The sequence below is a fragment of the Lissotriton vulgaris genome, chromosome 2_1, assembly GCF_964263255.1.
Source record: "Lissotriton vulgaris chromosome 2_1, aLisVul1.2, whole genome shotgun sequence".
NCBI lineage: Eukaryota > Metazoa > Chordata > Amphibia > Caudata > Salamandridae > Lissotriton > Lissotriton vulgaris.
Genome location: NC_141687.1, coordinates 22983607 through 22994822, shown reverse-complemented (window position 1 = coordinate 22994822; position 11216 = coordinate 22983607). Strand labels below are relative to the sequence as shown.

Below are 11216 nucleotides of genomic sequence, written 5' to 3'. Positions count from 1 at the left end.
GTTTACTACTGGCTGCTACTGCTAAGTTGCCTGTTGGCTCGGACACAGACTCTTCTCTTCAGGACTTGGAGGACAAAATGGCTTCAAAATCAGATCTCCCACGTGGAGCCATCCCAAAAGCGCGCAACAGGGGCAAGTTGTCATCTACCATAGCTTCCTCTAAGTGCCTGAAGAAGGATCCACCATCACCAGAGAGCAACTCCTCATCCTCTTCCATGGATCTCATCTTGGAGGAACTTCGTGCATTCAAACCCTTTATGGAGGCCACCACTGAGCACATGCAGGCTATGCAGGAAAAATGGTAATCTCTGGAATCACGTGTCCAGACGTTGGAACTTTCCACAGACTCCTTGCAATCCTCTTGTTCCCATATTCCATCGCTGGAGGCGGAGATACTTCTACTGAAACGCCAGACGGAGGATTTGGGAAATAGGAATCGTACAAACAAATTACGCCTATATGGTCTTCCAAAACTTAGAGGGGGTCAAACCCTACGGTCTTCTTCCAATCCTTTCTTGCCAAGATCTTAGATGCTCCGGCCTTAACGTCTATGAACATCCAAAGGGCTCATCGCCTTGGACCGAAGGTCGCTAGTAAGCCTAGAGGTAACATTATGTTATTCCTGCAGTACACTGACCTCCTGCAGGTCCTATCAGCTGCCAAGCTCAAGAAGCAAATCATGTGGGAAGGCCATCGCCTCTATCTTTCACAAGATGTCTCCAAGGCTACTGCAGATCGATTTGAACATGAGACCTCAACTCAGGGCCCTGAATGCTAGATACGGACTTCTACATCCTTGTCTCTTCAAGGTCACATATAAAGAAAAAACAACCACATATGAGGATCCTGCAGCCCTGCAAGCGTTTCTCAGACGGCAGAGCCCAGATGTTATAGATGTATCCAAGCCTGGTCGAAAGGACCTGCTACTTCTTTTTGGAACTCGTGCTATGATTCTGTTCCATTATCGCTGATGTTGTGCATTCCCTAATGTCTCTTCTTACGATGGTAGTTTCTTTCTCATGTGTTCCTTATGTAGTTCAATTGTAATTTTGTCTTTTTCATGTTCCTCTAGGTCATGTCTATCCATTCGTTTTCGATCCATGGTAGTTGAGGTTTGGTGTTGGATTTTCTTCCAAATTCATCTCTACTATCTCCCTACTCTATTCTGATCCTCAGGCTTCCATTTTCGTCAACAGGATGACCTCAGATTATTTCTCTTTACATAGGGGAGTGCGACAAGGTTTTACTCAGTCCCCCCTACTTTTTGTTTTAGCCTTGGGGCCTTTCCTTACCAAAATTCGTCTGGATAACAGTATTTCCGGTTTCAAATATGGTTCACATCAGGTTAAACTCTCAGTCTATGCGGACAATATTCTTTTTTACTGCTCTTATCCTGTGTCCTCTATTCCCTCTTTTATTCAGCAAGTATCTTCCTTCTCCGCGGTCTCTGGTTATCGCCTAAATGCTGATAAATGCGAGATTCTACCTTTAAATCCTATTTGTCAAAAACATCTTTTTTCTCAAACGGGTTTCTCATGGCAACCATCTAAGATCAAATACCTGGGTGTATGGTTTGCTCCTCTCTTATCTGATATTCTCAAATTTAATTTTGATTATGTCTTCAAGAAAATGGAAACGGCTATTCAACGTTGGAATCCACTCTCTGTCCTGGTGGGGTCGGTTCAATTCTATAAAAACAAGGTTATCCCCTCTTCTTCTTTATACCATTTCCATGCTTCCTGTGCACATCCCAGTTTCCTTCTTTAAACGGATTGACTACTTGTTGCTGAAATTCTTATGGAATGGCAAGCGGTCTCAGATAGCTTTGGCTTCATTGCGTAAGGGGAAGGCCAAGTCTGGTGTACGCTTTCCGGATTTCAGAGCATATCATCGAGCCTTCTCTTTGAAACAATCGTCCCGTTGGTGCTCTTCTGACCTTCCTTATTATCCGCCCGTCTGGTTAAGTATGGAATCTTCCTTTCTTTCCCCTTTTACCTTTCGAGAGTTCTTATCCTTCATATCTTCTTTAGTTCGCCTACGTACACCTGTTATACCTCATTCCCGTAAACTTCTCCTACCTTACTTAACCTCATCGTATCCCTCCCTCCTTTCCATTCACGAACAGCCGATCTAGCACAATTCTCATTACAAAATTTGCAATCGCACCATATTTTGGAAGACATGGCATTCGAGGATTACGTTGGATCTCACAATTAATCTCTCAAGATACTCCTCTCATTCCAGGAACTTCAATCCTCTTTCTAATTGCCTTCTTCTGCTCGGTCGCAATATAATGCCCTTCTCCCAGTCCTGATCTTATATCTTCGCTGCTTGTCGCCGTCTACCGATATTCCTTTGCACCGCAAAGCTACTTCTTTACTATTGGAATCCTCTCCCTCAGCTTCTGCTATTTATAACTCTTTCCGGTACGCCATTGACAGACTGAAATGGGAGTTGGATCTTTCTCAAGATTGGCCAGTACATTTTTGGGACTAAATATGGGCTAAGATTCATAAAGCCTCTAGAGCTGCTAATACTACCCAAACCTTATATTTCATTTATAACAGAACTTTATGTACTCCATCTGCTTTATCCCGTTTTTTACCTGACACATCCCCTTTTTGTTGGTCCTGTTCTTGTCCCATTGCAGATCTCAAGCACATGCTGTTTGATTGCCCTCCTATCTCCAAGTTCTGGCATCTAGTTTGGACGCAAATATAAAAGATATTCCAGTTTCAAATCCCTTTTTCCCCTTCACAAGTGTTTCTAGGTTCCCTATCATCGTCACTTCCACAATCCTCTTCTCATTATCTATTACTTGACCTTTTAGTTGCTGTGGCCTTCCACACCATTACTTCTAATTGGAAACAGGCTGCCAATGTCTTATCAATCCTGGTGGAATGCAGTCTGCTTCCATCATCGCCTAGATACTAATTACGTACCTCCCATTTCCCTAGCAATTAAGCGCGACCTGATTTGGCTCCCTTTGGTAACATATCTCTCCTCCTTTGCTCCAACACATGCCTCTCCAGACCCTAGCACAGTTGAGGAGCGCAAACCACCATGAGTTTCTTGTTTCTTTAATGCCTTTTTGTTATGCTATTATGTTCTGCTATACTTTATGGTACCTTTCATTCATATACGTAGGTGATGTTCATGTAATCTTCATGCTTGTTAGATTTGCCTTTAATGAGAGTTTTTATTGAATTGCTTATTTTATGTATATGTTTATCATCATGATGATTGTATCCCTTTCCCCTTCCCTCTCCTTCCCTTCTTTATTTCTTCAATAAACTCAAACTTAAAAAAAAAAAGGCTACCATAGGGTGCATGGTGAGTCCACCGATCCGCAAGATTTAATCAATACATTAATTTGGGAGTGCCTATGAGTAAATGTGATATCCTGCAGCTGTAGACCATAGGAGGGGCAAGCAGCAGGAACATCAGACTGCCTGACTTGTGAACACGGACTTCAAATATAAAAGTTCATCATTTTCCAACACCTGTTTTGTCCTTGAACTGCATCATTATTTCCAGTGACAAATCTGAAGAAATAGAGCTTCTTGTTCTTTGTTACTTTCCATCATACAAAGTGACCTGTGAACAGGACAGAGGTGTGTCCACCCAAGGCTGTTCTCAAGGAGCAATTGAGCGAGTGACAGTGTCAAGGCATCAAAGACCAATCCTCTGTAGTAGTCACCTACATCTGAAAATGATAACCTGGCACCAATCCAGTGTCCAGAAGTACTGCTTGAGGCATTCAATCCTCAACTTCCTTCCGCCGCCTGTTTCAAGTCCAGCAGCTTTCAACATACCTTCTGTGTCGGGGTTGAAACTTCTCCTGCATTTTATTTCTAAAGGTTACCCCAACATCATTGTAGGGGCCCCAGCCGTAAGACTAAACATAATTTTACAGAAGAATATGCTAGTGTTACTTGTGTAAAACTAGATAGTATAAACATTATGGCTTTAGCGCCCAATCATATCATGGTTTGGAAACGGTCAACCACATAGTAGATGGAATGGAAGCTGAATAGCTTATTTACATCAGGACACTAAAGTTTTTGTATTAAAACCTTTCACAAATAAGCAGCATGCTATTCGTTTTAACAAGACAACTTTATACGTAAACTATCAAAACCACTTAAGCTGTGCCTAACTTTAACAGTACAGCAAAAGAAAAGACTTGGGACAAGAAAACACAACTCAAGAAACATCTTTGTATTTTATTAGTGTCATATCAATAAACTTACATAAATCATTAAATAGACATATATATATATTTTAAAAATATGATTGTGCAAGTTCCAATCTTCCTTCACAGCCTGTTTAATGCACAGAACCTTATGGTTTCAACTTTAGAACTTCTTATTCATACAGTCTGCACAAGTCTCACACGCGTTTAACTCAATGGGCAAAATGAAGCTACCTAGTAACTGGTACCCCCAACCCCAATGACGCACCCTCGCAAGCCTCAAACCTTCCCCAACTTATCATTTACAAAAGTACCAAAGACATTTTACATTGCAGAAAGAACAATTTTCTTTTATAAAAAAAACTTTTTTTAAACAGCTGGCAGAATCTTCTATTATTAAGTGAACATTCAAGTTTGGAATGAGTTCAAAGGGTATACATTTTTGTGGTGTGCAGAGGACCGTATTCCCCCTTTCAAAGCAGTCTTGCTACAGACCCAACTAGAGAGTCACATCCACTGGCCAGAGCGGTGAGGTAGGGTAAGGGGCGCCCTTCGGCACAAGGGCTGAAAGGCTGCTAAACCGTGCTTTTAGGACAACTTTGAAAGAACAAGTAAGAGTGATGAGTAGCCGGAGGCCTCGCACCTTTTGGGAAGATGCGGAGGGTAAGTGTTCATCCATCAGTGACACGCATGTACTCGCTCACTTTACCTAAGGAACGCCACGTAAGGCTGCATAAGCTTCATCACAACCGTATTAAACATTTAAAGCATCAACCGCACCCAACAAAGACGAATGGCAGGCCAAATCGTGATCATTTACAGGGCTTCTGCAGTTGTCCCACCACGAGGACCCCTGATGTCCTTTACGGAGCAGCTGACCCCCCTCAAAGAAAGCAGCGCATGTTATGACTTGTCAGGCTCTGCCGGCAGCAAAGTGCGGTTACTGACTGACAAAAACTGAAATGTAAAGCGAAGTTTTAAGTGTGCAGCAAAGAAGAATGGAGAACAACAAATCATGTGTAAAGGTAAGTTAAGCAGAAACCAGAAACAAGCACACTCCATACACTCAGACTCCAGAGTCCTTCTGGGGCCGGAGAAGAATCAGCACAGATTTTGTTCTTTCAAAAAGTGAGCTTCAAGCTTTGGTGAAAGTTTTGTTCATTATTTCCATTCATGTTTCTCAGGCATGAACAAATGGTTGATCAGAACGCCTAAACATGAAACAAAGAGACACACAAATATTTCATTCTACAGACCTTCACACAGTCCTTGACAACAAAAAGGTCTTTGTACCAATGCTCCTCACCTCTCAGATCTGTACAACAGACCCGATGAGACCAAACTGTAACACAAACTCCCAGACAGATGCCCAACACCCTACCCAGACACAAAGAAGAAATGCTGAGATCACTTCAAGGAGTGTTACCAACACTCCTGCATCCCACCCAAGCACCATATGAAAATGCACAAATGCTTACCCAAAATATATGTAGCCTTTAATTGCACTAGCTGTGCCAAGTGACACACTGATCTACACACAGACACATTCACACTTGCCCCACACACCGAGCCTTTGATTGCTTTCTTTGTTCGGAAGGAGTTTTTTTTAACTTCACGTCCAGCATATAATCCGAACCATAGTTTAACATACAAAAGAAACTCCTAAAGTAACTTCATCAGTCCAGAGTTGAGTGCTCTGGAAACGAGAGTTCTTGTGTTGGTGCGTAACCTGCACTCCGTCAGACCGGTCTCCACTGTAGAGCCCTAGTCCTCACTTGGGTCAAGTGCTGTTTCCCTGCTCCTGCTCAAACAGAAGCATGGCCAGCTGGGACCGGGAGCCTAAACCCTCCAGGTTGCTTTGTACACATCGATGGTAAATCTCCTCGCTAAGCCGTGGGTTGCATGTGCGTTGGCGATACTTCTGTAACAGTGCTGGTTCCACTGCCCGGAAAACATGGAGATTGGAGTACTTCACAAACATGTCGTAGATGTCTAGTGTTTCCAGGATTTCTTCATTCTCTTGTACATCAGTGGCCATCTTGGTCCGGGCTGCCATGTAGTCTGCATTATAGAAACAGGCTTCGTCAAAAACATCTCGATCAAAGCGGCCAGCATCACGCACTAGCTCAATGTTGGCAGGGGATTGCTGGCCATGGTAAGCAACAGTGGGGTTGTAGCCCTGGAAATGGATGGGGAAGAACACCTGCCAACTGTTTATGGTGTTCATACGACAACGGTTTAAGAACTCCGAATTCACTTCGCTGTTGACGCCTGCAACAAAGAACAAAGTGTCCACAGGGTGCTTCTTCGAGATGATATCCATGATTTTGATCTGTGACGGTGCGTCTGCCTTGACACTGATCCAGGGGATCTTGACATTAGAGTACTTGCGCTCATACTCTGCAATCTTGGCCTTCACCTGGCTAAATATGTCATTCTGGCTGACCTGTTGGGCCTCAAAGGGGTCATAGACAAAGAGGAATGTCAGCAGCGAGTTTTCATTGGTCTCAAAGGCTGTGGCAGCGTAGACTTCCAGGAAGTGAGCCACGTACTCACGGTCATGGACTGTAAGGGGAAGAATAATGTTGATGCGGCTGGCCTCTGTCACATAGGGCATGGGGATGATTTCCACATCACTTAGTGGCCGTACCAGGTGGACCCGCTTGGTTATGGAGCGACTATGACCCTTCTGGGTCACCACCTCCAGCTGGAGATCGAGGGTGTATTCCATGCCTCGTGTCGGGTCGAAGCGCCTGTATCCGTTGACTAGCTGCTGCTTGTGGATATGTAGCACTGGCTGGTACTTCTTATTTAGCTCCTCCATGGCTGTGCTGATGACATCAGCCACGTCGGCGAGATCCACACCTCCAAGGTCACACTTGGGCGAGCCATCAATGCAAGAGTACACCTGGTCCTCCGTAAAGTAATCCCAGCGGAGCACCTCAAAGCGAGTCTTGGGCTGGAACGGCCTCTTGATTCCAATGGGCCAGGTAGCGCTCTGGTCTCCATCAGCGGAAAGGCCACTCGTATTCTTAATTTCCAACTGTAACAAAATAAGACAAATATTAATGCAAGACTGACTTCTGCCTAATACTCATCCATTTTTCATGACCAATTAACATATTTAAAGGTAGTTCCTACATCAAAACAGACAGATTATTCACAAGAAGAGGTTATTACTTGCCTGTAACAAAAGTCCTCAGTTTGAGTCTAGGTTGGGGACTCACCACTCTGACAAACCTGATCTTTGAGGTGACCTTAAAGCCACACATGTGGGTTTCCTCCAGATATAGCAGATACATGCTTAACAGTGGGCTTGGATTTGTCACTTCTAATGCCTAGAAGGACTCGTGCCATGAATGCTAAAAATTTATCTTGATACTGATCCAGAATCCACCATCCAGGACCTTTTGTTAACTGTGAATGAATCAGTAAAACTGCTTGTTTAGTGGCTTAACTCGGGAAAAAAGTCTCTTGTGTATGAATTCACATCTATTGTCTTGCTTACCCGGCTTCAGACATCTACAGAGACGATTCCTCCTGATTACAAAATCTCAGAATCTTTAAGACAGGCACCCAGGGACCCTCTGGAGCTCAATCTGGCGCCCCATTTTATAGATGAGCAGAAACCCTCCTACTGCTGTGTGACACCATTCAGTATTGGCGCCCCTTCTGTCCTGGCCGCTTGCCTTTACTCGCAAATTTTTAGGTCGAGACCTACCAGACAATGCAGAGGTCTGCTTTGCTGAAGACGTCTTAGGGACATTCGGACATCTTCCCCGTGAATGTATTCTACCCATCGCTTATCATTGGCTTTGTGCTTTGCAACTCAGTTGCTTGGTTTCTATTTGCTGGCTTTATTAGTATTAGGCTGCCGGTCTGAGTTAGTCCCTCCCGTTGAGCATAGACTGTTCACCATCGCTCCTTGTATTCTTCCACAGTGGTCACTTACTGTAGACCGACCTTAAATCCTGTTCTCATCTTGTCACATTTCCTGTGACTTCAAAGACTGAGGTCAAATGTTAGGCTCTGTATTCTGAGAGAGCTTGGCGTTTTTTTTTCTCTGACTTTAAAGGGAGAGGATTCATGCGACAATCTTGCTGTGAAAGGTAAGGTTGCTTTTCTAGCACACAACAGAATGTAAATGTTTGCAAAGAAACTGAGCAGATTTTTCAGAAGATATCTCAATTAGGAAAACAAATTTAAAAAAAAGAAATTCATTCTGAAGTGTGGCGAAAACAACTATATTAATTCGATCAAAACAAATAAATACAGTAGGTGATGACATTTCAACACGTTCTAGTTTGTGCGTTGTATAGTTTTATCAGTAACACTCTGTGCAAAAGTAATGGTCATTTCAATTGAAAAGGGTTATCTGTAATGTCAGTGCGCTACACCACCATGCACACTCTACAATACGCCACTCCACTCTATGCCACTCAATGCCACTCTACCACACTTGACCATGGCTGTGAAAGCTGTGCCACCCTGCACATTGGCCTGCAATGCAGACGCAGACGTTCAGACTGCTAACTGAATGAATGAATGGTGCATTTCTAAAGCGCTCTGCCGCTCGTAGAGGAGCATTCTGGCGCGACTCTAGGTGACACTGAACTTTGTCGTAGAGCCAGACAGACCAATCAAATAATGGTGTGTGGAGTGCATCTGGGGCTTGGAATTGGAAAGGCCAGGCCTCATGGTTTTTAATGCATCTTCAGTGTTCAGAAATCGGAGGTGAGAAGGCAGTTGGGTCCATGCTTTGCTGCCTAGCACCGTAAACTATTTTCCACTCTGCTCAGTTACCTGGATACAGAGACTTCTTGAACTGGCCATTGGCACCAATCGTTTCACTCCAGACAGTGAGTGGCGACTACGTTTCATAGAATTGTTTTTGGGATCATTTTACTACATTCTAGGCCTCGGAGGTTCCGAATCGCAATCCTGGGATGCCAGGGCAGAAGGTAGACATGTCTTTGAGATGGTGTCTCACGGTTCATATTAATGCGGAGAGTTCACAAACTCTTTCAGGCACTCGAACCTTTCAGCAAAGGTCACCTTGGCCTTAGGTCCTGGCTATTCATGTTGTAGCGCTGTCCTATGTAAGCACTAAATTTGTCGAGAAGACCTAACTAAGCGGCACCAGCAGGTTCTTCGACCTTTTATTTTTATTGCGGTTCCTAACTTTATCTGACCTACATTCCAGAGTCTAAATAAGGCACCTATCCTTTTCTTTTTTAAAGCTTAACCTCACACAAATCACAGGTGTGACTAATGAAAGTCCAGGTGTGTGCACATTGTGTACTGCTGACATGGAAGGATACTATGAATGCATTTGTCGAACAATTCGATAACAGACTGAATGAATCCTTACCACTCATTACTGGCGGGGTCGTGCATCATTGTGCAACCTTGATTTGATTTTAAATTTTTTATAGCTCTCGTCTCTTTTCTCTGCCCATTCCTTATACCACTGTCCCTAACAGGGCTCTTCATGATGGTTCGTATGCCAGGCTCCTCCATGAGCCCCAGATTTTGGAAATTTGCTTGGGCGTGCATGAGCTACATATACCTGTTCTTTTGCCCGAATGCACCATTCCATATTGACTTCCCACCTATCTACCATCGGGTTGGTGGGACTACCCCACTTCTGGAAGACTTCCCGTCTGGCAATCCTTAGAGCTACGTTAATGAAAAGGAGCTCCTATCTACCAAACGTGTGTTACTCCCGAGTCAGAGCATAAGCACCCATGAATTAAGCTCCACTTGTCCCTCCGTTGCGTGCAACATCTTGTGCTGGACCCCTTTCTATAATGGGCGTGCCATCAGGGCCTACCCCTCTGCGTGCATCCCGAGGCATCTATCCGTTATTGCCCAGCCATGGCTAACAGTCTTGATCCGCTGTAGGATTTTCAGCTGGATGAGCCTGAACCCTGCTCTGATCGCCATCTATCCACTGTAACGGCGCCTCTAGCCAGAGTCCTCATCTTCAACCTGCCAAGAACCCTCTCCCACTTAGTCCATAATTCCCTCAAGGGGCGTAAGTGGTGGGGGGTGCTTTTCGCCAGTAGGATGCGGAGACTGCAAGGAGATGTAGGGAGAGCCCCAGCACTCTGTGTTCCAAGGGGGACTTCTAGGTCTATGCAGGAGGTGCCTGGCCTGTATTTAGCCCCTAGTATTGGCTTCCCGTCAACTTCTAGTGTGACTGAGGTCAGTGAATGACTTCATGCCCTGGTCTGTCCAAAAATCCCTCAACTTTGATATGTCCATCACACACCCACTTCCTATGCCCTTCCACCGCCTACGAGGGGCAGGGTTATCGCCTCCCATAATGAGGTCTCCAGTCACTACATTCTGCCCTCCAGTTTTTTGGTTGCCCCTCTCCATGCCTTACATACCCTTCTTGTGAGGGTGTATAATGAGGGCAGGTTCCCGGTGCCACAGATCCCTTTGGGTCCAGAGCGGGTCTGTCCACAATGAAGGTTCTACCTGCTGTGCAAATACCAGTCGTTAAGTGTCACCAGAAGGGCTGCAAAGTAGGTCTTTGCCACCATCAAAGGGATTTCTGGTCACTGTCAGAAATGAGCACCGCACGCATATCCCACAACAGCAGCTAGGTTTCAACCTCGACCGACACAAAAAAGCTCAGGGGCCTCCAAGAGGTGTTTTGGATGGCGTATAGGAACTTAGGTAGGTAAATCATTTTATATAGAACGGCTCAGTTCATTATGCACATATGAAACCACATTGTCACATCTTTATTTCCTAGAGCAATCGGCTACGGTTCCTAGCATCAAAGAGCTGCTGCTCTCTGGTGACAAATTCCCAGGTATCTGAATCTCCTTTCCTCTCTAGGTATTGGACAATGCCAATCTGACCTGGGTCTCCACCCAATCAGTGGGTATATGGAATACTTACTCCAATTAAAACAAGGTCCAAAGTACTTTCCTAAGATCTCAAACACCTCCAGGCTTTTTCCAGCTCCGCCAGGTTCAACGGGACATCATCCCCTCATATTGAGACA

At 44.6% G+C, this 11216-nt stretch overlaps 1 protein-coding gene across 2 annotated transcripts in view; it reads right to left on the bottom strand.

Annotated features, from left to right (window-relative positions):
- Positions 1-4206: 4206 nt before the first annotated feature.
- The window catches only part of CHPF (chondroitin polymerizing factor), a 160268-nt gene continuing 153258 nt past the window's right edge, over positions 4207-11216 (bottom strand). For both annotated transcript variants that reach the window (XM_086954353.1, XM_086954351.1), the window contains one exon: positions 4207-7238. In XM_086954353.1, the coding sequence (XP_086810479.1) occupies positions 5976-7238 (1263 nt within the window). In that variant the 3' untranslated portion in view covers positions 4207-5975. The remainder of the gene's footprint in view (positions 7239-11216) is intronic.